Raw genomic sequence first — 24,129 nt, forward strand, 5'->3', positions numbered from 1 at the left:
CGCTAGCGCACATCGGGAAACTCTGGTTGCGATAAGAAAAACTTTATGGAATGTATGTCCCAAATGCGGGGAACGATTCCGACATGTTTATTCTCATGGTTTGTTTTGTCCGTAACCGGATTTATTATCAATTAATTTGCTTATTCTGTCCAACTCGTGATGGATTAATTGTGTAATCGTCGTTGGGGGTTCTACTTTCGTGGTACCTGAAAGTAAAAGTTTTTCGGGTGGCGACTCGGAACCAGACGGTACCTCGTGGTACCAGTCTTGCTTTATGCATGGGCCGCCCCCCTCGTATCTGTACTTCATAGTGTTCGAATTGATGGTCTTCTACCCTTTTACCCAATATTATAAAACCCTTCTAAAAATACGGCGGTCATGCTCCATCGAACCATTCGGTCGTCCGACGCCCCCCACACTTAGCGGCCGTTGACCTGTTCCTTAATCCCGCACTGTCCAATCATGGCACACGATGAGCCCCGCACCGGCATCGTCGACCTGCGTGGCGCATGCGCCATACTCCGATGTGCATGGCATTGCGGAGAACTAGTGTGGACACGGACCACAAACCTACGAACTCTACCCACTTCTGTGTGATACGACACGAGCTAGATCGACTTGGCTATTGATAAATCCATATGTAGTTGCAACTCGATGGAATTGGTCTGATCTCTGGAGTGATGAATCTCTATGATGGGACTGATAGGAAACAGATGCGATGCAGGTAGACAGCCTGTCACAAAGATATAAGGAAAACAAGTGAAAGAATGAAAATGCCATAATCTTGATCAACCCTCCTACTGCGCCGGCTAATCCATTCATGCGATCTGGATGACAAGATACCCAACCCAAAAAAGAAACGAAAAATAAACGAAAAATAAACGAAAAATAAAATGGCCGACCTATCACTAAGTAGCTTCGGTATTCGGTACAGTGCCGGTGATCTCGACCGATCGAGTCTCAAGCTCCTTCGGTGACATGCCACTTGAGCTATCCTCCACCTCCACCTGGGGGGGTTGCTGCAGGCGCTGGCTCTGTTTTTGCAGGGTCTGCCGAGGGCTGGTTGACTGAGGGTGTCGCACTCGAAGAGCCCTCTGTCTTGGGATGAGAGGAGGCGTCCTCGACATGTTCCGACTCGTAGCCCTTTTCTTCGTCGCCGATCACTTCAGCCAGGCTTCGGAAATTGAACATCGGCTCCAATGAAGTATTGCTCCCGTCCGCGGCGATGTGACTTCCAGTACGCTCCTCCGGATTGGCTTCCATGATAGATGAGAAGGACGAGGATGCACTAGACACGTGCCGAAGATGAGACGGTCGTGATGGCTCTGCGGCCAAGGTCTGCTCGGCAGACGGGATTTCTGGGATAGTATCCGCTTGGGGGGAGCTCGTCGAAGAGGTTGGCAGGCTGGAGTCCACGGCTGCAGGAGATGCCCGATCGACCGCCTTGCCCTTGCCCGCTGAAGTCGCCTCTTCTCCGATAGACGAGGGGGTGCTAGCAACCTTTCCCGTTGCAGACTCGCTGGGAACTGCCAATGCAGTGGTGCTGGCATTGTTGCTATATAAGCCAGTCTTGCGAGCCACCTTGTCCGCCTTCTTGGCCTCCTTCTCCTTCTCCTTCTCCCTCCTCTTGGCTTCTTTCCTGATCTCCTTCTCCTCTCGTTTTCGACGCTCTTCCTCACTAGCCAAGCTCAAACGGATTGCTTCCATCATCATCATTTCCTCGAGATCATCAATCCGATTGCGTCTCGAGCTATCCCGCGGCGGTGCGATATTACCTGCCCCTTCTTCGGCAGAGTCGGTATCTGGCTCAGTCACACGGGGTGGTGTACGGTCGGATCTATCGGTCAAGAAAGCCAATGCATTGAGAGCAGGGGAGCCGGACCGGCCGGCTTCCCCTTGAGTGGCTCTCCTCAATCCTCTCCTCCCCAGACCCAGGCCACGGCTGTCGCTTCCAGACTGTCCAGAGTTCATCAAGTAGGCTGCAGTATGAAGGGCAGTCGCAGCCGCTGACCGGCGTGCGGCGTGGGCCCGGGCATTGGCCAACTTCTGGGCCCAGTCTGGACGAACCTTGTCGGTTGTGACCACGGCAGGGTCAGCGGCAGATAATGACGTCGCACGGCGACGACCCGTCACCGGCGCAAGATTCGCGGAGGACAAAGAGGACGTGGAGGATACTGGAGAAATGATGTTGGGAGAAAGACGAACGCTGGGATCTGCAGCATAGGTCAAGCCTCGGCGGAAGGGAGGTGGTGCGTAGGTGACCCCGAATTCAGGCTGAACGCAGAAAGGACATGCCGAAGGTTCTGATACGAGCTGTCCTTCTGTTTCACCCTGTTCACCGTCCGGTCGGGGTGGAGCATTGGGGTCGGCTTCTCCGTGCTCTGGGGGATGCGGATCCGGCCGCTTGATTTGCACGAAACATTCGGAACAGATCGGTTGATCACAGCATCGGGTACGGTTCAGGTACGGGGGATAGTACAGGAAGCAGATGGGACATTCGCTGGCGTCCTTGTACAGGTTTACTTCGATCGGTGACCCGTTCACGAAGGGGTCCTTGGGAAGCCGCAGCTCTCGCGGAGTTAAATCCGTCTGCGAACCATACTTCGAAGTTGTCAGAGCTGCCAAAGTCTTTGCCCTAGCTCGGAACAGAGGCGAAGCCGAGGTGCCAGATGCGATCGGAGATGTCGAAGGTAATGACTGGGCGGGGATGGAGTTCTGTGATACATCCGAGTTGAGGGACTGGGAACGAGATGTGATTGGCACCGTGAGATGATGGATGTTTGTCGCATCGGCCGATTCTTTATTGGATGTCTTGGGCAGAGAGTACTCTAACTCGGGTGGGATCTCGTCGGGCGGAGGGATAGGCATTCCCCGGGCCGCAGCAATAAGCTGGTGCTCAGCCCACGATTCGGAGAAGTCGTTCAGCCCTCTCCAGAACGGAGCGAGTCGGCGTTCAATCTAGCCATGAACCGCTGTCAGTATCTCTTCCTGGCCGCAAGTGCTCTGGGGCGATCTGTACCATCAGTTGCCGCACGACGGCCTTGTTGAAGTCCTCCGTTCCCACGTAGACACCCTGTGTTACAAGGTAGCCACCATCAACATGTTCCTCCTTCATACTGTGTTCCCGCTCCTTCACACGAGCTACGCGTTCCTTTTCCAGACGACGAGCCTCTCGTTCCTGTTTCGTTTCTCGTCGATGCTCGAGCGAAGCCACGTCACGGTCATGACTGCCGCCAATGCCGAGCAAAGAGAGGTCCGGGCGACTCCCTCTGCCCGACCGAGAGGCTTGGTATACCGACCGACCCGGGGTATCGGAAGCGGCTGGCGACCATTGCTGACTTTGACGCCGCGGGGTAGCCGTTCGCGACTCCTTGGTCTGGGAGTTGCCCATGGCGGCGAAGATGCGAGGGGGGAGGTGCCGACGTCAGGCCGATACGGCGTAAGTCCGATGGGGAAAATGGTTTTCCCCAAGGGGGTCGAGAGGTTACAAAAGTAGGAACTTCAGGCTAAAGCCAGGAAGACATCGGAGAGGGGGGGGTAATACAGAAGGGGAGGTGTGGAGGAAGGGAAGGTGAGCGGGGGGGGGGGACCAGTTAATCCGGAGTAACTGGGGAAGTGAGATCGGTGAGAGGATGGGAATGGGATGAACTAATCGGGTACGTAAGAAGACGAGTATCTATGAGTCGGATGTGACGGATAGCACCGACACCGTCCAAGTAAAGAACACTAACTACTTAAAAACAACCGGATTCAAGCCCATCAGGCCCTAAGCCGTTTAGCCCATGGCGGATCTGGCCACAGTCGTGTGCCACGAGTCCACGACTGTCCCGTCATCGCCGAGTCATCTGCTGGACAATTACATCAGCCCGTGAACCCGAGGTTGAGGGGTGTAGATCACGATCCGGTGGGTACAGTAGTTGGACCTACAGTAGGGACTCATGAGCCAAGCTATCTCACCTTATCCCTATCATCGTAGCCCACATGGCCATTGGGAACTCGGGCTTAATGCTCGTCACTTCTTGAGGCGCTGCACTGAACGGGAAGGCGGTGGCAGAAACATATCTTGTCTGCGGACAAAAGAAAAAAAAAGTGTAGCTCGTTCTTTGTGTCACGCCCACAGCAAGTTCGGTCGGACATGGCCTTTCTACAATGACCGAAGAAACAACGAGACTCCATATCGTTCCTCTCACTCCCGACCTTCTTCCTTCGGTTCTGCCTCCCTCTCTCCGTCAATCTGCCACCGACGTTTCGTTCCACTCCATTCCCACCTTCCCCGAAAACAGCTACGGCTATATCACGTTGCCGACCATGGACGCAGAGAAAATCAAGAAGAAGCTTAACGGCTCTATTTTGAAGGGCAAGAAATTTAAAGTTGAGACTGCCCGTCCTTCGAAGAGGCAGAGAGTCGAAGAGGAAGCTGCCGAAGTCCCTGCGGAGGAAAAAAAGAAATCGAAGAAGCGCAAGTCAAAGGACGTGAAGGACGAGATGCTGGATGGTTATGAAATCTCCTCGGACCGAAAAGTCAAGCGCGGCTGGACCGAACCTTCCAAGAAGGAAAGGCGCAGATCGGACAAGCGGAATAAGGACGACAAGAAAGAAAAACCGCAGCCCAAGTCCAAATACACCGAAAAGGCCGAATGCCTATTCCGAACAAAACTTCCGCCCAATCGGTTGTCTGCCGAAGCGGATGACAAGAAGGCCAAGAAGAAGAAGAAGTCTTCTCAAGAGTCGGTTGTCCACGAATTTGCCAAGACGGTCACTCAGCCCAGCTTCTTGCGCTCAACCGGGGAGGACGTTGCGCCCACGACTACATTCGAGGAGGGCAAAGGCTGGGTGGATTCTACAGGTACGATGAAGGAGCCTGCCAGCGAAAAGGTTCGAAAAGGTGACTTCCGACCTGGTCAAGTCCCCGGGACCAAGGAGAAGCCGCCGAGGAAGAAGTCCATTCCCAAGGAGAAGACTCCGGAGCCTTTGAGCGAACCTGAAGATTGGACCTCTTCGAGTGGCTCCTCCGATGAGAGCTCGGACTCCGAGGGCGAGGGCGAGGTTGACAGCTCCTCTGATGATTCATCCGACTCTTCGGACGAGAAGGCATCGGAACAACCACTGCCTTCAAAGGAGGCTGTGAAGTCTCCCGATGCCGATGCGTCCAACAATGACAAGTCTGGCTCAGAAGAACCCGAGGAGCCTGCAACTGCTCGAGATGGTGACGAATCTTCACCGAAAGAGATACATCCTCTGGAAGCACTATTCAAGCGGCCAGCTCCCGCAGCGGCACCTGAGGAGCAAATTGTGCCGGAAGCCAACGCTGGATTCAGCTTCTTCGGTGCCGATGACATTGAGTCAGATGATGAGCCTCACGTCGAGCCTCAGACTCCCTTCACACCCTTTACCAAGAGGGACTTACAAGATCGAGGCTTGCGAAGTGCGGCTCCAACCCCAGACACAAGCATGGTCAGTCGGCGTTTGAACTGGACCGAGGAAGACGACGAGGAGGAAGATGAATCATCCGTTGATACCCCAGTTTCCAAGGCACGAGGTATTGAAGCTTCCAAGGAGGAGACTGAATTTGCTAAATGGTTCTGGGAGCACCGGGGTGAAAACAATCGTGCATGGAAAAAGAGACGGCGTGATGCAGCCAAGGAGCAGAGACAGAGAGAGAACCGGAAGAAGGGAATGAAGGGCAGGTCATGATGATTAATGGCTTTTGTTTGGATGGATATACATAAATCACATACACTGTGTTGTCACTGTCGAATGGAAGATAACTCTTGCATATAATATATATTGGGATTAGCCTGGTGCCAGATTAGTATATCAATATGTGATTATAAAGACCAACTTACCGGGCGTAGAATACTAGAACTTTGGAACACGAATGATCCTGTGCTTTTGGTGAGCAGCAAACAAGATAGAGGAATTGTGATGTTTCCACTTCCCTGCCTACACCGCTTGCACACACAATCACACACCCCTCTTTCCCCTTCCAATCCACCCTCAAACCAAAAAAAGAAGCCATTGAACAATACATACATACCTAGGGTATTCATTCATTTAGCAAAAAGTGAACAGGCCCGAGCCGCGGATCGAACGCGGGACCTCGCGCAGGAGTGCTCAGGTTACCCTAAGCGCGAATCATACCACTAGACCACCCGGGCTGTTGTGGGGAAGCACCCTGTATGCACACATGAGCCCCCTACCTCCGACCCAAAAAAAGAAATCAACGAACATACCCAGGGTATATTCATTTGGCAAAAAGTGAACAGGCCCGAGCCGCGGATCGAACGCGGGACCTCGCGCAGGAGTGCTTAGGTTACCCTAAGCGCGAATCATACCACTAGACCACCCGGGCTGTTGTGGAGTAAATCGTCGATATTGTGCGTCGTTCATGTAGTTGCCCTATACTCGGGTGGAGCCAATGGTGGGCCGTGTATCACGTGCGGACCGATAACCGCGATAGGTCTCGTCATTAAAGTTGCCGGCGCGTTCAGAACGTCGAACAACGTCAAGATGCAGCTTGCAGGGGGCTTTCGGAGCAGTAGAGCACATATGCTCCTGCTCATACTTGCCTTTCTCTCTCTAGCCTCTCTGACTGTGGCATCCAGTAAGTGAAACCCCGACAGCTCGATCCGCCTCATGTAGCTTGCTACCGATCAAAGCCCACCACCACTGGCCTACGATGCTAATACCGACGCTAATACCTGCTCCTTCAATCCAGCACCAACCTCATTCTGCAAATGTACATGTTTCTCCAATAGCACGATCATCCCTCTCGACCCCGCCAAGTCCGGAGCCTCCTCGTCTGCCCTCGACAATGTCCTACGTTTTGACAAGCGCGCCTTTGACAACTTCAAAGCCGGGGTTGAGATTGACGAGGAATCTCTCTCCAAGCGCACACAGAAATACGGAGCTCTGAGCTGCAACGACTGCAATCGCAAGTTCTGTCTGGATTACGAGCTACCGATATGCAAAGGGGCGAAGGAGGAGGATGTCTTTACCACTTGCTTCCGTGAGTGAATCCCTTCAGAGCGAGACGTATCGCAAATGGGTCTATAAGATCCATGAAGTGAATCAAATCAGGAAACGGGATTAATCAATCACTTTATGGTAATAGAGCGTGACTCGCGAAAAGACGAGGCGGTGGTGTTTATTTTCATCTTTGCTACGGGTGGCCTGCTGGCTTGGGCCATCCTGAAGCCGTGGATTGAACGATACCTCGAGGTAATATTGCGCCGTTATCCTAAAGAGGCAGTGACTAATGGAGATGTTGCAGGCTGCGCGAGAGCGCCGATCGTATATACCCGTTGACCCCGAGAACTGAGGTAGCGAAATGAAACAAACTCCTTTCCAGTATCAATTGTCAATCCACGTAAAACCAATTTGAACAGGTAGAAAAGTAGAGATGACGGCATGGGGAATACCCGTGAGATGACAGCGAAGTCCGTACCAGTTAAGATCATCAATGATATCACATTGGAATGCCGATAAGACTACTGCAAGTGCCGGGTTCAGGGGTGGATGTCACCTCCAATTTCTTGATCTGTGAACCACCAAAAGCGATCTATTTGCGCTAGCGCTGGCTAGAGAATTGTGTGACGGGTCCAATCGTCTCCACCCACGAGGGGGGAGATGAAACGAATCGCAACGGGCGCTCCACGGGCGCGACTCCACGGGCATTGAGTCCTCCATTCCTCAGAACCAATAGTCGTGTTAGTCCGGGATGATGAGGTGGAATTCCTGGACAGGATTCCGCACCCTAATTGACTTATGAGCGACAATGCGATCACCGAGCATGAAAATCAGAGATGAATGAGGTCGAACTAGGGCGCTTGATCCGATTAGTTCGATGAGTTTGGGGGCTGAGAGTCTTGGATCCGAAGTGGGTTCGGAGACGGCGACAAAAACTTGCTGCGATCCTCGAATTAAGATTACACCGCTGTCTCGTCCTCTCCTACATTCTTTTTTTCTCTTCCCTTTTTCTTTCATTTCCACGTCATAAAGAACCTGTCCCACCCTCGACGAATCGCTTTCCGCTTTCGCAGCACGAGGCCTCCCGGGAGTGCGCGGAGACCCGTAGAGATCGTCGCTAATCAAACCGTGGCGCCGATAATCTTTATCGATACACCGGGCCCGGCGCCGTCATACACTCTGAAGCCATTGGCTTCGAACTCAGTTGAACATGGCTATCTTCGATTCCGAGAAGCGCCCTCGAGGCCTTCGCGTCCCCTCTCTCACCGCGATGAAAAACGGTACCGCCGCAGCCAAATCGCAGTTCTCCTTCTCTAGCAAAAAATCCGTTGAGTCCCGCTCTCCCGACGAATATCCTCTGCCCAATCCGCCCTCTGGTGGTTTCTTTGCCCCGCCGCCCAAGGCTGCCCCTGCTCCAAGCAAGGAACTGCCGGTCATTCCCAGGGACCAACTTCCTCCGCCGCCGCGCGTATTATCCAAAGTCCCGGCGCGTCGACAGGTGGGGAGCAGTGCGCGCCCACGCGAGACCTCTCCTCCTACACCACAGGGCCTGCGACAACCCGCGCCGCCCGTTGCTGAGGCTGCGCCGCTACCCGAACCACAGCCAGAGCTTCACCCGGAGCCTCCAATGAAGTCCGAGCTTCGAATGCGATCGGAGCTTCCAATGCCACCGCAGTCGCAAATGCCACCACAGTCGCAAATGCAGCCACAACCGCAAATGCAGCCACAATCGCAAGAGCAGCCACAATCGCAAGAGCAGGCTCAATCGCAAGAGCAGGCTCAATCGCATTTCTCACCCCGGTCTCCACCCCCTGTCACTCTTTCGCCGCCGCCAGTAGAAGACAACGAGGATTTGACACCGCTGGAAGACTTCATCCCCACCCCCGATGGCACTGGAACTCCTCTGGAACTCGTGTCCAGCGATGAGCAGCCTCCGCTCGACACGCCGCCACAGGAATTTGACATTGCGGCGCCGTTGAACAAAGTCCACTTTGCCTGCTTCCAGGAGCATCGCAACATGCCCGCGGCACAGAACGTGTGGTGCCCAGTGCCGTGCATGACCTGCCACCAGTTCGACCGGAAGACCCGCCACCGCTGTGTATTCTGCTGCCTGCGCATTTGTGAGGGCTGTCATCACGCCCTGATGAAGTGCAAGAATCGGTCGTTGGAGGAGCTCATGGGGAGCCTCAACGGTGTTTGAACGTTTTCTTCCACGTCTTTTCCTTCCACTTTTTTTTTTTTTTTTTTATTTTTTTTTTATTTCACTCTCCCCATTGCATGATCGGCGCAGTGCGCTAGGACCGGAATCGCCGAGGATCGAAAAGATCTTGTATAGTCTCGGCGGAGAGGCGGTCATTCGTGTCAATGTGGATCAATTTTATGATACCAAGGATATTTGTGTATACTACGATGGCCCGGAGAGTCATATTTGCATATTGATAATGAATACTGTCATCGACGGACAGAGCATACGAATTGCGTTGGAAATAAACCACTTCGTTTCTATCATTCGTAAGGCATATACTGTACAAACGGGGTTTTGATCAATCATGGTCTTCCTCTGTCAAGCCAGGACAGCCCTCCAGCTCGACATCTGTTTCGTAGCGATATTTGCACCAGAAGCAATACCGATACATGTCGCGAAGATAGACTACTAATTTGTGTAGTCGCTCGGACGGCTCTAGGGCATTGAAAGCATCTAGTTCCGGATCTTCCTCTTCAAGTTCTTGCTCCACGGCAGCAGTATATGGTCCGAGCTGGTTACCCAGGGCCTGCTTGTCGTCTTTTTCTAAATCGGCATCTTCATACCCGGGCAGCTTCTGGCTGGGGAAGAAGGACGACGGAAGGGAATGTTGGAGGGCGTGACGGGCCTGGATGTCGCGTTCTCGTTCCTCGCGTTCGCGAACAAGGCCGCGATAAAGCACATTGATATGTGAAGTGGGTTTGATGCGTTTCGGTTTCGGCGCGTCGCGGGATTCCGAGTGTTTGTCTTCTGAAGTCTCGTTCTTGCCATTGGTGTCGCTGGGCCCGGGCTTGGATTCCTGCCCTCCATCCTCCTCTATTTCCTCGTCGGTTTCTGCATCTAGCCTTTCGGCCACCTTTTGTGCAGCTCGTATTTGCGCCTCGATGCGCTTTAACTCCCGTTCCTCACGGACCCGATCCCGGTAATCGCCTTCCTCGTGCTTGATCTTCTTGACGGCTTCCTCCGCCTCCTCGCGGATTTTACGTTTCTTCTCGGTGTCCAATCCGATTCCACCACGGTTCTCTTTGAATACGAGATTCAGCGGTTCGGAGCGATTCGTCTTGGAGTCGTCGGGGGTGGAGGAGTCGGTATCGGTGTCGCGTTTTCCGAGCGAGTCACCGGGTTTGAAGCCCAACTTGGCCATCATCTTGAATCCCTTATTTGAAGGGTCCAAGGTGCTGGTTGCCAAGGCTTCATCTCGGCGACGGGCATCTTGTGCTGCACGTTCAGCTTTGGAGGGAACTCTTCCACGAGCTTCGGCCTGGGACACGGGCGGTCAGTGAGAGAAAAAAAAACATGAGAGAAGGAGGGAGGAGCTCACCTCTCGCTGTTCGCGCTGTTTCCGTTGTGTAAATGTTTCCTTCTCCTTGGGCTCCTCGATCACCATGGACATATAGTCCTCCTCGTCAGACGACATGATGGATGGGGAGAAAAGTGTTACCGAGACGAGCCAGGCGCGGATTAAGTTGCGGGGAAGCCGCAGTGGAGCCCATCAATTGCCAGTCACCATGCAGGTCTGATCGCTTCCTGTCTTCATTGAGACCCATGCAAGGGCGCATCCCGGCACCCTTTACGGCACCCTTTACGGCACCCTTTACGGCATCCGGGGCATGACTGCAGTCACAGGGGTGCTGGCCTAGCTGCATTCACGGGACAAGTCGGGGGGTTTCTGGCCCGGCTGCATTCGGCCCTTGTTCTGCATCCCGAGGCCCTGTTAAAACCGCAATGCCTGCCTCTCCTCATTAGCACGACGATCTTCCCTCTGACGAATATGATTTTTTATCAGTTCTTCCTGCTATCCCTAGCTTGCGCGCACGCCCCAGTGGTCCACCTGGGATATTCTAGCTATGAAGGCAGCTCGTTTCCAAATGGCGTCTCTCAATTCCTGGGAATGCGGTATGCGGCTGCACCTATAGGTGATCTGCGCTTCGAAGCTCCCCAGGATCCCCCATTCAGGAGAGAGACCCAGAAAGCCAATCATGTACGCTCACAAAAATCATGCTGGACACCTACCTACCTGCTAACTGGGAACTAGCATCGTCCTATTTGTATTCCAGTGGCAAATGCCCCGGGTACTGATGTAGAGAAAACGCAGTCGGAAGACTGTCTATTTGTGGATATCTACACTCCAACCGACGCCGTCACCTCCGGGAAGAATCTCCCAGTTTATTTCTTTATCCAAGGCGGAGGCTTTGCGGAGCTGTCGAATCCCAATTACAACGGATCTTACTTGGTCGAAGCATCAGATCACAATATCGTCGTGGTGACATTCAACTACCGCGTGGGGCCATTCGGGTTTCTCGCCAGTGAAGAAGTTGAACAGGGCGCTAGTCTCAACAACGGGCTCAAGGATCAGCTCAAGGCTCTCGAATGGGTGCAAAAGCATATTAGCAAGGTCAGGAGAGCTTTGTTTTTCTCTTGACTATTCTCTAACGGTATTTTAGTTTGGCGGAGATCCCAAACATGTCGTCATTGGTGGTGACAGTGCTGGAGGAGCGTCGGTGACTCTGCTTCTCTCTGCATACGGGGGACGAAACAATGGACTCTTTATCGGCGCGGCAGCAGAATCACAGAGCTTCGGAACCATGCTTAACGTCCCCGAAAGTCAATTTGCCTATAACAAGCTGGCAGAGAACACGGGTTGTAGCAGCAGCGACAACACCCTAACATGCCTGCGAACTCTGAACGTCAACGACTTGCAACACCAAAATGTCAAGACGCCATTCCCAGGAGCAACGGGAGACCCCTTGTATCTTTATGGCCCAACCATTGACGGCGATCTGGTCCAAGACCACACCTTGAAACTCTTCCACCAAGGCAAGTTCATCAAAGTGCCTGTCATATTCGGCGACGACACAAACGAAGGAACAATCTTCGTCCCCAGAGGCACATCCAGCGTTGCCGAAGCCGATGCATTCATCCAAGACCAATTCCCCACCATCACCAAAGCCCAACTGGACAAGTTCAACAGCATGTATCTTACCCAAGACCAAACCCGAACATACCCCAATGCCGGGCCTTACTGGCCCCCGACCAGCGCCGGCTACGGTGAACTTCGATACATCTGTCCCGGCATCGACATGTCATCCGTATACGCCGCAGCCGGCCTCCCCAGCTGGAACTACCACTATGCAGTGCTAGACCCACATGAGGAAGAAATCGGCACAGGAACCTCACACACGGTCGAGGTGAATGCCATCTGGGGCCCGGACGGAGTGAGCGGTGTACCTCCAGCTTCTTATTATACCACGAATGCGGGCATTATCCCGGTGATGCAGGGCTACTGGACGAGTTTCGTTCGGTCGTTGAACCCCAATACATATCGCTATCCGTCTAGTCCGGAATGGGGAACTTGGGGCAGTGGAAGTGATGCATATCATCGTATCTTCATCCGGACTAATGACACTAAAATGGAGACGGTGCCGCCAGCTCAAAGGAAGCGTTGTGAATATTTGCTTAGCATTGGCGACGATCTGAGGCAGTAGTCACGTTTCCATATGATGGATGTACAGATATATTAATACTAATTGATCTTTCTATTTTTTGCAACATCCTATTGGTTATTGGGCTGCAAGTCATCTTTCCGAGCTCATATCCTGTCAGTTTTAGAATGATTACCTTTGAAAAATTTACGTTTTGTAGAGTCTACTATATTATTACTTTTGGATCCATGTGATCACCAAGTACAAGGGTTACGCGTACAAACAGACAATTGGAGAGTTTGACGATGGGACAATCATCCATGAGCTGGTTCAAGTTACCAAGGCTGATTGGGACGATAAATATGATGTTTCGGGTCGCTTGGCTTCGAGAAGAAGCAAACCAAAGCATTGCATATGTTATAAAAGAATACTCGAAGAACGCAGTTAAAAGGCTGATAGGGGCAAGCTCTAATGGTATTGTGTATCAAAACGACTTTTATTCCGGTCATGCACCAGCCCTGTATAAAGGGCGTCGAAGAGTATATATACGAGTTTGACAGAATGTATGCAGAAGAAAAAAGACAAGAGAGATGTGAAACACCTCAACAAACATGAAGAGATTACCGCTTGCCCTGGCGCCCTCTCTTCTCCCGTTCGTAATCGTTGGCAGCACGACCCTCTTCGCTCTGGATCTCGGCAACGAGCCTCTTGTACTTCTTCTCGTACTCGGCGTCGCGCTCCTTCTTCTCGCGCAGCTTCTCGCGTGCAACGAAGCTGGCATCCTTGCGCAGCTCGCGCATGGCACCCTTGCGCTCGCGCTTGAACTCCTTCTTGAGGCGGTTGGACTCGGCACGCTCGCGGTCCGGGTCGTAGTGCTTGTCCGGGTTGAAGTCCTCCTCGAATTTCGGAATGGCGGACTTGATGGCCAGCGGTTTGTGATTGTGGAGCAACAACGGGCGGCGGACAAGACGAGCACGAGCAAGGTGAGAGTCGATCTTGTCCAAAGTCGTCTGGACGGGGTCTCGAGCTGCGGCAAAGGCTTTGCCTTTGAATGATTGACGGATGTGCTGAAGGACAGCGCGGACAGGAGTGAAAATCTCAACGAAGGCGGATTTCTCCGACCACAGATCAGAGGCGGAGTCGAGGAGAGAGACGAAGAGGGTGATAAGAGAGACCTTGAGGTCTTCCTGCACTGAAGAGTCGGAAGCCGAGGTCACAATATCTCGGAATTGCAACTTGCGCGGAGTGACCTTCTTGGATGGTGCGAGCCGGACAGACTCGTCGGATTTTCTGGATGGGAAGAATCCAACTTCCGAAGTCGGCTCTGTAGGTGCGATGTTGCAAAGGGCATTCAGTGTATAGTTAATGAACTCGGGCATGTATCTCTTTGCAACGCTCTGGTACTGGAGACACAAGCTCGTGGCGAAAGCGCCAGTCACAAAGTCGGAAAGTGTGTTGACCGAACACTGACCCAAGAATCGAGCCATGCACAGGTAAGCTGGAGTGGTAACAGAATGAAAGTGATCAGAGGTAGGAAAGATGGTTGAGATGCCGGACAGAATGGCCAGATCACCAGGAAGAAGGTTAAGGGGACGGTCGTTGGACATCTCGCGAAGACGTGCACGGAACGCCATGGCGACATTCACCGGGTGAGTTTTGGCCAATGAGTGAATATGGCGCAGAATATTCTCGATTACGGCAAACGAAGGCAACTCGCTCGTGTTGGCCATATATGAGACATGTTCAACTAGAATCTCGGCAAACCGTCCGAGCTTTTCCTTGTTACCAGGCTGAAGGCGAGGGTGATGCAGAGCACGAATGCGCTGGACGACGGTTGGAATATCTTGGGTGGGAACACCCTTGATGGTCTCAAGGAAGCTAGCGTGGTCGGACGGACAAGGGTATGTGAAGGCCAGTTTTCCCTCTGCGGTTTGGTTGACTTCGACAGCTGTAGATGCGGCTCCAGAAGCAGTGGTCGATGGCAGTGTCATTCCGTTGATGAGCTCGTCTTCATTGTCTGACTCACTCTCCTCTTCTTCGGAAAGATCCTCCTCTTCCATATCACTCCCACCCATGTCGAGGCTGACGTTTGACCTTGTTTCGACCAAGTCATCGTCGATAACAAAATCGTCTTCATCCTCCACAGCTATTTCAGGACGCGGCTGATACGATTGAGTGGGAAGGCCGAAAGCCTCCGCATCATCAATCTCTTCATCCTCGTCGTCCTGCATGAAGGAGTCCTTGTCAGACTCCTCTTCCTCGTCGTCGCTGACCTGTTCACCACGCATTCTGCGGACTCGATCCTCTTCCAGCTTCTTCAATCGCGCAGCCTCTTCTTCCACCTTCTCTTCTTCGGTCTTTGTACGGTCTGTAGGCTGAGACCGCTTGTCGAATGTCAGTTGCTTGAGTCGCTGGTCGTATTCTCTTTCGGTGTCCTTCTTCTCTGGTTCCTGTAGTAGGGCTGCACGATCCGGGTTCATGGCGTCCAGATCTTGCTTGACCGGCTCTGGCTGCTTACCAGGGACCTTCATGCCTCGCAAAGCCTCGAAGAGATCAGGGAGTTCTTGATCCAGCAGATCCCGAAGATCTTCGTCATCCTCCTTGGCCTGTTGTCGCTCGTGCTTGTAGAACTTAGATTTGGCAATGACTTCCTTCATCACTTCGGCCTTGGACTTCTTCCGCTCGGGCTGATTTTCATTCTCCCCGTGATCGATAAAATCCATGTCCATGTCCATGTCCATGTCCATATCTTCCTCATCATCGATGAAGCGCTTTCGTTTTCGTGAAGATTCCTCGTCCGATTCTTCACCCCCCAAGTCGCCAGCCTCGAAATCGTCCAGTTTCGCTCCTTCAAGATCCAAAGACTGACCCAAATGGGTAAGCTGGAAATCTTCCTCCTCATCCTCGAGGTTGAACATCGATTCCTTGCGCATCTTCCTCTGGCTCTCTCTCGCAAATCGTTCGGCGGCTCGTTCTTCGGGGGTCATAGTCGGATCGTTTTCACCGAAACGGCGATCGACAAGTCCACCGACTTTGTTACGGCTGTTCATCTCTTGGAGAAGGGTCGCACGGCGCTATAAAACGGTGTGAGCTATGAAATTGTAGCAGTAAGTGAAAAGCAGTCTCAACATACCCTTTCCTCGCCCAAAGACTTTGTGACACCCGGACGGGCGCGCGGAGCAGGCTTCGAGCCTGAATCCCGAGTAGTCGCTTCGAATTTGCTCCGATTGGAAGGCGCTTTGATCTCGAAAGGGTTGAACCGATCTCGAATTGCTTGTAAAGCGGCATTGCGCTGGTTCCGATTCTGCGCCGCGGCACCAGACTTCGCATTTTGGCGCTTCTGCTTCTTAGATTGCTGGGGAGCAATCACCCCGCTATCCTTAAGCGAAGCCTTCAGCTGCTTTAGCTGTGAAGGCGGCATTTTTTTGGCTGGACGAACTGGCGTGCAGAGTGGAGTTTTTTTTTGCTGCAGCAAAAGTGATTTACGAAAAAAAGTCTCACCGCCGCGGCCGATCGCGATTCTGCCCAGCGTCTCTCCGCATCTCATCATCTCCAACTACAAACATCATGGCGCCTTTTTCGGGAGATGGTGCGCTGTGGCTTTGTCTCGGTAAATATAAATCTTGGTTCTTGTGTTTTGGCACTATCTAACAAGCCTAGGTATATCACTATTCTTTGCCGTGCGCGGCATCGTCAACGACCTTCGCCAAGTGGTTGATCTGACCGAGATCAAGCATAACGAGAGAGAAGATAAGATCATTAACGAAGGTACAGAGGATGGTGAGCAATGGCCTTCATCACCGACAAAGTATACATGCTAAAGCCGTCCAGTTCTCAAGTTAGATACCCTTCTCAAGCTCTCCGAGAGCACGAGTCATGACCTCCGAGCTGCGTACGATAATCCTCCACGAGCGTTGCGAGACACACACTAATGCATACACAGAGCTTTGCGCATCATCTCAGAACGGTCAACAAAAGGCGAAACGCGCGACTTGCTCCTAGAGGACTTGAATTGCAAAGACAAAGCCCGACAAGGTCGCGCGCTGACTGCTCTCCATTTCTTAGTATCTAACCGAGCTCGTATGCACCACTCCTCGACCGACAGCTCAAGCTCAGTGCTAAATGAAAACAGTATCTCGAACCTCTGTCTGTACTAGACTCCGAGATGTCCCGACATACACAGCCCTGATTAACTGTCTCTGCAATTTCCTGGACGAACACACCGAACAAACGTCTACAACACACTCGCCCGTCCTCCCCAAGACCAGACCCATAGGGGAAAAAAAGGCCCTTCATATTTTGGATATCTTGCTACCAGAAAATGTTGCTGGGGCGTTGGAAGCCGGTATCGTCAGCCGGTGGCTCGCCAAATACCCGTTCCCGTGTGCATTGACCGAGCCATCTCGGCGACAGGATGCGGTTATTCTCATGAAAACATGGTGGTCTGACGATACAGTCATGAGCTCTATATTTGGGACTTTGACACAGCACCCGGATGGAATCAAGCAGCTACGGAAGCATGGTCTAATGGGCAGCATGATCGAAGAGAATGATCAGGACGATGATGATGATGACGACGACGATGACGATGAAGACAGTGATGTGTGGATGGTGGATGGAGAAGATACAGCCGGTCCTCCATTACGAGAGTCCTCTTCGAGGAGATTCCAAGAAGGAAGCCCGGAAGAGCAAGCACTTCGCCGCCGACGGAGGGAAGCCATGGTTCTGAGTGAAGGTGGACGGCCGCTTGGACGTGATGATATCATTCAACGACCGTTCCAAGAGGATTGAAATCGTGCGCCTGCTTCTGCATCCGAGTTGGCGCTTATCATGGCTTGGGAGACTTCTGTATAGTTTTTTTTTTACCTGACTGCATGCGTATGATACCCTTTACTTAGCATTCGGAAAGTATTTGGAAATTGATTGGGATTTGATATTCGCACTCTCTTAAACCTCACGCTTCAATTCAGTGAATCCAGGGATGATCAATGCTATGCTATTCAAAGTAATCTTGAAATGTAAATTACAAGCCCATCCATGCAACCTTGGCAAGATGATCAGTCTTCTTTCGGCTATTCTTGATGATGCCGAATGACTTCAAATCGGACAGAGCACCATAGAACAAAGACATGACGATGCGGTCATCGCATTTCTTGCCCTGGTCATTTTCGAAAACGCCATAGAAAGCCTGCCACAAGTCATGAACATTGACCAGAGCACCAGATTCGAGGTAGAGTTGATATAAGATAGCCGTGGCAGGTTGCTTGGCAGAGATTCTGGCCCCGGAGGCGTCGGGCGAGGAAAACAAGTAGTCGAAGGGACTTGCCATGGCACGCTCAATGGCGAAACGGGGCCGGGGACCGAATGTTTCTTTCAAGGGATTGCGCAGGTCAAACAGAAAGGCTTCATGTAGAAACAGATCCTGAGGCGGGATCAAGGTTTCTGCGAAATACTCCTGCAGCGTACCAATCAAGCAGTCGAGAATCTTGGTATACTCGATATCTTGTTCGGGCAGGTTGGCCTTGCCTTTGCTGAGCTGGATCCGCTGCTGGACAACAGTTGTCTTAACCACAGAGCTGTTGATGTTGTATTCACTGTGTAGAGGCCCAGACTCTGCATACGTCTCTTGCAAGGTTCTTAGCTTTGCTTGGATCTCACCGAGAGGTGTCTGATGAAACATGTCCTTGGGCAGCGTTTCAAGCACTTCTCCAAGCTTCTCAGAGTCCAGAGCCCTTACAATAGCCAGCATGTCGTCCACGATAGGAGACTCACTCAACTCTCCGGAAAGTGCATGGACAGAGAGATCAGAGAAGCTGGTCTTCTTCGTGCCTTGCGTATGTTGGAGACACGCATGGATAAGTCGAACAGCTTGGAAAATTTGTCGCATGTTTTGCTGTCCTGCCTCGAAGTGCTTAACAGCCTGCTCAAACAGATGCTCATCATTTTCTAGCAAAGGGGGCACCTCATTCCCAGAGCCGCTCTCAACAAGATCCTCACAGAACCTGATAAATCGTTAGACCGGAAATTAAATTGGAACAAGCAAAGATGCTTACATTCGGAAAGAGGGCAGATTCCTAATAGCTTCGCAGAAACGGCCTTGAGACATTGCAGGCGATGGTGATCCTCCCAAAAATGTGGAAAGGGGGTTGGCGAAGAAGTGCGACATGTACGCGTACTGCATTAGGTGTTAGAAAAGACAGGTTTATTATGAGGGGGAATATCCTACCTTGACCATACGACTGAATGCCTCGGGCGTCAGGAAATAGTCGCTTGCCTTCTCAAATAATGTGCTGGTGATATTGCGGCCAAGCCACATTTTCGCGTTCGGCTCGGCCTGCAGGGACTCATAGATGCGGTCGACACAGTTTCCTGCTTCTTGAACTTCGAAATGTTTCCCTTGGAGCATGGAAACACATGAGCGCGGGAGCCTACCCTCAAAGAGCTCGACAGAAGTTGAGATTCCAAGCAGCACCGTGAATGGGATACGGTCGAGCCACGATCTATCACGTGTGAGAAGAGGGTTCAGTATACGAGCAATTTGGATCTTACTTGAATAGCGACAGAAGATCGGTCAGTAGTCCTGGATCGAAAGCTTCGCTATCTCGCAGGGCAAGGACCAGCTTCTTGGTTCCTCTTCTTTGGACGTAATCATGAAGCAGATCTAGATCGTAACCGAGCAGTCGCGGCCCCTAGATTTCAGTTAGTATGGACAAGTCAGAGATCGACAGGCAAGGACATACAGAACGATCCGTGAGGAACTTCTGGTATCCGTCATTGCCCTCAGTATTGGTGACAGCCGCTCGGATGATGTTCTTCAGGGATGTTTTGAGGTTGGGTGCGTCGCCGGATTCTAGCACTACAACACCACCCTCGCCACTCGTCGTCAATTGATCGTTGAGGCGTGAAAGTAATCGACTAAGCGAGGACACATTGGATCCAACGGTCACCAATGCTGTGGGTATACATCCATTGCACCTAGAGATATCCGGTCAGATCGCAGCTCGAGTGTTCTTCTCCAGGACAGGGCCATACGTCTGAGGCGATGTATCTCTCACAAAGGACAACACGTCTGTCAGGACTCCGGCGTCGACATCTTCGAGGATTTTCTGTCAATGGTATCATATTAGCGACTCACAACCCACGCGCATGTCAAGGTCTCTCACTTGGATCTTGTCTTCTTGCTCAGACCACAGCTGTTTGTAGGTATCGTGGCGCAGCTGCACACACTCCGCAGATTCCTCCCCATTTAACAGGGGCAAAAAGCTATGCACATCTGATTTTTGTCCACCAGTGTCGATAGTCGAGACCTTGCGACGCTTCGTAGGGCGCTCGCCGGAAGCTTTCCCAGGCTTTGCGGGCTGGTAGACGTACACGCCCTGGGAGATGTCAGTACACAGGAGGGATAAAACACGTTCAGAACAATTACCTGGTACTGTGACCTGTCTCTGGCCAGGTCCAGAGCGTCCTCCAAGCCGTCGGGATCCATTGCTGGTCGCAATTGACAGGCGCGTCGGGGGATGACTTCAACGGGGGCGGGAACCACGCTAAACCCGAAAAGTGGATTAAATGGTTTTCCGAACTTCGCGACTTCAACACTTCATGCTCGACGCAACTCCATATGCTCCGCCAGGCTGTTCGAGGAGCTTACTATGCCGGCCCGTCGATTTCTCGGCGTGCCTTTTCCGCTGTAACGGCGCGTCGACTCGACTATGGCGGGCCCAATGATAAGGTCAATTTCTTCGAACAAGAGACACCCGGAAGCAAGAAACGACGGAAGATCGACCCCGAGGCCGAGGATAAGGAGGAGCGGGAAGAAGTAGAGGGAGAGCTCACGAAGCTTCAGCAAGAGCTCAAGGTCCTTGAAAAGGGCCCTTTCGCACCCGACAGTCCTTTCATCCAGGGTTTGCCAGAGAACGACCGGAAGATTGCCCTGGAGGCTCTTCGGAAATATGACGAGGAACACGGCTCGGCGGAGCCACAGCCATCACTGGATGATGTCTTTGACGAGGAACTGGACAATATGCTGAAGGAGGAATTTGAGGGTCTCGCGCTGGAACAAGAGAACTGGCAGGACAGCGCTAGAGAGCGGCGCAAATTGGCTGCCAAACGCTCTTCGGAAGCAAAGGTTGTGAATCCGGAGTCCCAAGCATATGCGGTGCGATTCAAGAAGGCTCTCCAAAAGTTTACAGAAAACGAGTCAGATGAGCGGACGAGGCAAGAGGTGTGGAAATCCTATCGCCGGTGCAAGCAGGCTATGCCGGGATTTGTGGGCGCACTTCCACCAAATGTCCTCGATATTGTCTGGGAATCCCAAGCCACAGCACAACTGTCCAAGGCTACACGATCCACGCATCTCCAAACTCTCGCCGAGGATGCTAGCTCCGTCGACAGGCCCCTCGCCACTCCCCAGATACTTTCATACATCGATGCTTTACATCAAGGAGGTGCCACTACTCAAGCACTGGAGCAGTGGGAATCCTACCAAGCCGAACTGTCCCAGAAAAGGGAGGACCTCGAGGAATATTGGATGCAGGGTGTCCGACTCTTCGCCGCTGAAAGCAATCCCCAACGAGCTCAGGATATTGCTTTGGCTTTCTTGGCCAATGACAGATCCCGCCAGCCCCGTGTACTCATTCCGGTTATCACAGCATGGGGCAGAATGCCCGGAAAGGATGCAGAGGTGAAAGCATGGGCATTGTATCTACAACTCAAGACGATGCTGGGCCCCGACATGACCATGGAGGACTATGATCAGATCAGCATCGGTCTTCTCACCGCTGGCCGGTTGGATACTGCTGTTGCTATCTTCAAGGATATGATGGTGACAGGTCAAGATCCTGCCAATGACTCGACAGCTCTATACAAAGCCGCTCTTGGCCTAGCAGGCAACCTTCATGCATCATGCATCGATGAGCGTGCCGTCAACAAAGTCTCCCTATCGGCACTCACGATGCTGCCTCGCCGATTCCAAAATCGATTCTTCTATGCTAGCTGGATGAAGAAGCTTATCGGAATGGGCGAGGTCGACTCGGCTGCTCTAGTGATCGAATTGATGTATGAGCGAGGAGTGCGCCCGGACGCTAAGCACTTGAATGGTTTGATAGCCGCTTGGCTTCGGGATGGAAGTGCCAACGCGCGGAACAAAGCAGAGCGACTCGCCTGGTCCATGATCCAGCACCGGATTGACGCCGCGTGGAAACGGTTCCAGCCGGCCGAGCCAACTCCCCGGGTCCAGGTTAAACACGATGAGGCCGAGCCTAGTCGGATCCCCAAGTTTATGAAACGTGAGGTGCCACACGCAGGCATTGAAACCTTCTCCATTCTTCTTCTCCACTACACCCGCCGAGGCGACGATGACATGGTCAAGTACCTGGTGAAGTGTCTCGGCGATGCACATGTTCAACCCAACTCCTATTTCATGAACCATCTCCTCTATGCCGAACTCCGAAAACAAGATATTCGCTCATTGTGGGCCAAATTCAAGATGATGTCTACAAGCGTTCGACCAGACTTGGAAACATACGCGTGTCTCTGGGATTGCGCTAAACTGCAGTACGATCGTGGACGTACGGCTTTCGACAGTGGATTCCCATCTGCGCGCGAGCTGTACGGAAACATGGTACAGTGGTACTCACACCTCTCCCCTCGCGCCCAACGGACGACCGCCGAAGAGTTCTCGAAGGAGCTATATGATCAGATCGTGCGCTGCTTCTGCCTCTCTAAGGATCTTGCAGGCACACTTGTTGCCCTCCAGTCTATGCGAACTGTCTTTGGGTTTGCGCCCGACGACACTACAGCCCGTATGATCGTCTTGCAAGTTGCCCGCCTGGCCGGAGTGCCCGCCGGGACACCCAAGCACCGCCTCCGCCGTCTGTCCTCGACACCCCGCAGCAAAGAGAGCGTTGGCCAAGTGAGCCGACTTCTTGAAATGCTGGGCGATCGAAAGGAGCTGGCTCTAAAAGTACAAGGGCTAAGTCTCGACCAGCTTGATCCCCATGAGAAGGAGGAGTACCAACTCGAGATCATGGCAAGCTTCCTGCGGATTGTGATCGGTCGGACAGATGGTCTGGGGCCAGAACGCATCGAAGAAAAGTTGACCCAAGCTGCAAAGGAAATGCAGGTATCGGGAATTGATCTAGGGTCGTCGTTAGGGGTTGATGATAGTAAGCTGCTATAAATTAGCTCGGACATTGCATGAAGCGGCGTTTTGAGCCTTCAGCCCGCTGTAAATAGGGCCTGTATATTAATTACTTTTACCACTACGGGAATTGTACACTATTCTCCTCTTCGGATTGTGAAAGGGTTTAAAAGTATGCAAGATATCCTCAAATGCATCAATCCCAAGGGGATAGAACAAAACACCATCCTGAAAGAAACCCATTGCAGCAACCCAGTAAAAAACCAACATAATTTTACAAACCCAGCATCTATTTCTTCCCCTTCCCCTTCTTCTTCTTCCCACCCGAACCAGGCGTATTCACCGACTCGGCCTCAACAAGCACCGCATCCTCATCACTTTGCACCGAAGGCGCAGCGCTCGTCGAAGTCACCGCAGCCTCGGGGGCCTTAGCAGCCGCAGCACCAGATTCCTCAGGGGTATCCAACTCCTTCATAAAGCCCTCCTGAATGCTAGCCTTCTTCTTATCCCAGAACGCGCGCTCCTCAGCAAGCTTAGACTGGTGGTCGTCCATGCGCTTGCGGTAGAGATCATTATTCATCATCTCATTAGCAGACTGGAAGATAGTCTGGCCCCAGTTAGGAGCGTAGGCATTAGCCTCGGCGACGACATCCTTAACCTCATCTTCCATCTCCTTCTCGGCGCGTAGGAACCGCTGCCACAGGTCATCGCCAACACTGCCACGCTGGAGGAGGACGGAGAGAGCCTGTTTCTGGCTTCGCAGGGCGAGGACGCGGCGGATATCTTCCGTTGCGCGGCGGAGGAGGGAGGCTTTGAGGACGGATTCCGGGACGGCGGGGAGTTTTTTCTCCGTTTGTTGGGTGGAGGGGTCAAGGTGCATGAGGGAGAAGTAGATGTCACGCTGGAGGTGTGCTGGGAACCATGGTTCAAGGGAAGCGGCCTTGCCTGTTGTAAGGGGAAATGTTAGTTGTGAATCTGAAAAGTTGCAGTAAGAGGTGCTGCTGCCGGTTGATGGAGTACATACGGGACTTGCGCTTTCGGTATAGAGAAGAAAAGGTAGCGAGAGCGCCGATCAGGACGCCTAGGTAGGCGAGGGGGACGGCGAGACTGAGCCAGTCCACCATGGTTGCGGTTGTGAATGAGCGGAAGGGGGCAAGATGGTGTGGAATGAAGCTCCGGGATTGAAGAATTCAAATTGTAGATCAAAACCCGGTCATGGTCTAGCAATGGAGCAACGGAGAGGTGAAAGGGTATCGTGGAAGGGTATCTTGGAAGGGCATCATCGGCGGAGGGCCGCAACCGCAAAGGCCAGGTGTTTTAGTGGGTCGACGTCACATGTTCTCGCGAAGTATAGAAAT

General features: G+C 52.5%; 11 protein-coding genes across 11 annotated transcripts; 6 read left to right on the forward strand and 5 right to left on the reverse strand.

Annotated features, from left to right (window-relative positions):
* Window positions 1-908: 908 nt before the first annotated feature.
* On the reverse strand, window positions 909-3,459 carry sip5 (Sip5p; the record flags this gene model as incomplete). Its single annotated transcript, XM_058452048.1, has 3 exons — window positions 3,020-3,459; window positions 1,126-2,958; window positions 909-1,067 (listed from the first exon to the last, which is right to left on the reverse strand). Exons 1-3 carry the CDS (start codon window positions 3,389-3,391, stop codon window positions 909-911), a joined length of 2,364 nt encoding a protein of 787 aa, XP_058308586.1. The 5' UTR covers window positions 3,392-3,459.
* Window positions 3,460-4,149: 690 nt separating this feature from the next.
* Window positions 4,150-5,694, forward strand: N7498_004987 (uncharacterized protein; the record flags this gene model as incomplete). The annotated part of the gene is made up of 1 exon (XM_058452049.1): window positions 4,150-5,694. One exon carries the CDS (start codon window positions 4,150-4,152, stop codon window positions 5,692-5,694), a length of 1,545 nt encoding a protein of 514 aa, XP_058308587.1.
* Window positions 5,695-6,510: 816 nt separating this feature from the next.
* On the forward strand, window positions 6,511-7,321 carry N7498_004988 (uncharacterized protein; the record flags this gene model as incomplete). Its single annotated transcript, XM_058452050.1, has 4 exons — window positions 6,511-6,604; window positions 6,719-7,009; window positions 7,115-7,221; window positions 7,274-7,321. The coding sequence occupies 4 exons, from the start codon at window positions 6,511-6,513 to the stop codon at window positions 7,319-7,321; spliced, it is 540 nt and encodes a 179-aa protein (XP_058308588.1).
* Window positions 7,322-8,179: 858 nt separating this feature from the next.
* N7498_004989 (uncharacterized protein) lies at window positions 8,180-9,169 on the forward strand (the record flags this gene model as incomplete). Its single annotated transcript, XM_058452051.1, has 1 exon — window positions 8,180-9,169. One exon carries the CDS (start codon window positions 8,180-8,182, stop codon window positions 9,167-9,169), a length of 990 nt encoding a protein of 329 aa, XP_058308589.1.
* A 343-nt stretch (window positions 9,170-9,512) lies between these two features.
* N7498_004990 (putative G-patch domain protein) lies at window positions 9,513-10,628 on the reverse strand (the record flags this gene model as incomplete). The annotated part of the gene is made up of 2 exons (XM_058452052.1): window positions 9,513-10,472; window positions 10,533-10,628. The coding sequence occupies 2 exons, from the start codon at window positions 10,626-10,628 to the stop codon at window positions 9,513-9,515; spliced, it is 1,056 nt and encodes a 351-aa protein (XP_058308590.1).
* Window positions 10,629-10,982: 354 nt separating this feature from the next.
* N7498_004991 (uncharacterized protein) lies at window positions 10,983-12,696 on the forward strand (the record flags this gene model as incomplete). Its single annotated transcript, XM_058452053.1, has 3 exons — window positions 10,983-11,192; window positions 11,247-11,606; window positions 11,656-12,696. 3 exons carry the CDS (start codon window positions 10,983-10,985, stop codon window positions 12,694-12,696), a joined length of 1,611 nt encoding a protein of 536 aa, XP_058308591.1.
* Window positions 12,697-13,253: 557 nt separating this feature from the next.
* Window positions 13,254-16,076, reverse strand: N7498_004992 (snoRNA-binding rRNA-processing protein NOP14; the record flags this gene model as incomplete). The annotated part of the gene is made up of 2 exons (XM_058452054.1): window positions 15,767-16,076; window positions 13,254-15,707 (listed from the first exon to the last, which is right to left on the reverse strand). Exons 1-2 carry the CDS (start codon window positions 16,052-16,054, stop codon window positions 13,254-13,256), a joined length of 2,742 nt encoding a protein of 913 aa, XP_058308592.1. The 5' UTR covers window positions 16,055-16,076.
* Window positions 16,077-16,200: 124 nt separating this feature from the next.
* N7498_004993 (uncharacterized protein) lies at window positions 16,201-17,424 on the forward strand (the record flags this gene model as incomplete). The annotated part of the gene is made up of 5 exons (XM_058452055.1): window positions 16,201-16,243; window positions 16,294-16,413; window positions 16,465-16,525; window positions 16,577-16,713; window positions 16,766-17,424. 5 exons carry the CDS (start codon window positions 16,201-16,203, stop codon window positions 17,422-17,424), a joined length of 1,020 nt encoding a protein of 339 aa, XP_058308593.1.
* Window positions 17,425-17,656: 232 nt separating this feature from the next.
* Window positions 17,657-20,119, reverse strand: N7498_004994 (uncharacterized protein; the record flags this gene model as incomplete). Its single annotated transcript, XM_058452056.1, has 8 exons — window positions 17,657-18,635; window positions 18,687-18,808; window positions 18,860-19,133; window positions 19,183-19,322; window positions 19,374-19,608; window positions 19,666-19,739; window positions 19,797-20,009; window positions 20,060-20,119. 8 exons carry the CDS (start codon window positions 20,117-20,119, stop codon window positions 17,657-17,659), a joined length of 2,097 nt encoding a protein of 698 aa, XP_058308594.1.
* A 132-nt stretch (window positions 20,120-20,251) lies between these two features.
* On the forward strand, window positions 20,252-22,810 carry N7498_004995 (pentatricopeptide repeat protein; the record flags this gene model as incomplete). Its single annotated transcript, XM_058452057.1, has 1 exon — window positions 20,252-22,810. One exon carries the CDS (start codon window positions 20,252-20,254, stop codon window positions 22,808-22,810), a length of 2,559 nt encoding a protein of 852 aa, XP_058308595.1.
* Window positions 22,811-23,060: 250 nt separating this feature from the next.
* N7498_004996 (Sec63 complex subunit SEC66) lies at window positions 23,061-23,895 on the reverse strand (the record flags this gene model as incomplete). Its single annotated transcript, XM_058452058.1, has 2 exons — window positions 23,061-23,716; window positions 23,796-23,895. 2 exons carry the CDS (start codon window positions 23,893-23,895, stop codon window positions 23,061-23,063), a joined length of 756 nt encoding a protein of 251 aa, XP_058308596.1.
* Window positions 23,896-24,129: the final 234 nt, after the last annotated feature.

Source organism: Penicillium cinerascens (assembly GCF_028974065.1).
Source record: "Penicillium cinerascens strain IBT 15544 chromosome Unknown contig_5_segment0_segment0, whole genome shotgun sequence".
In the NCBI taxonomy this organism is placed as follows: domain Eukaryota; kingdom Fungi; phylum Ascomycota; class Eurotiomycetes; order Eurotiales; family Aspergillaceae; genus Penicillium; species Penicillium cinerascens.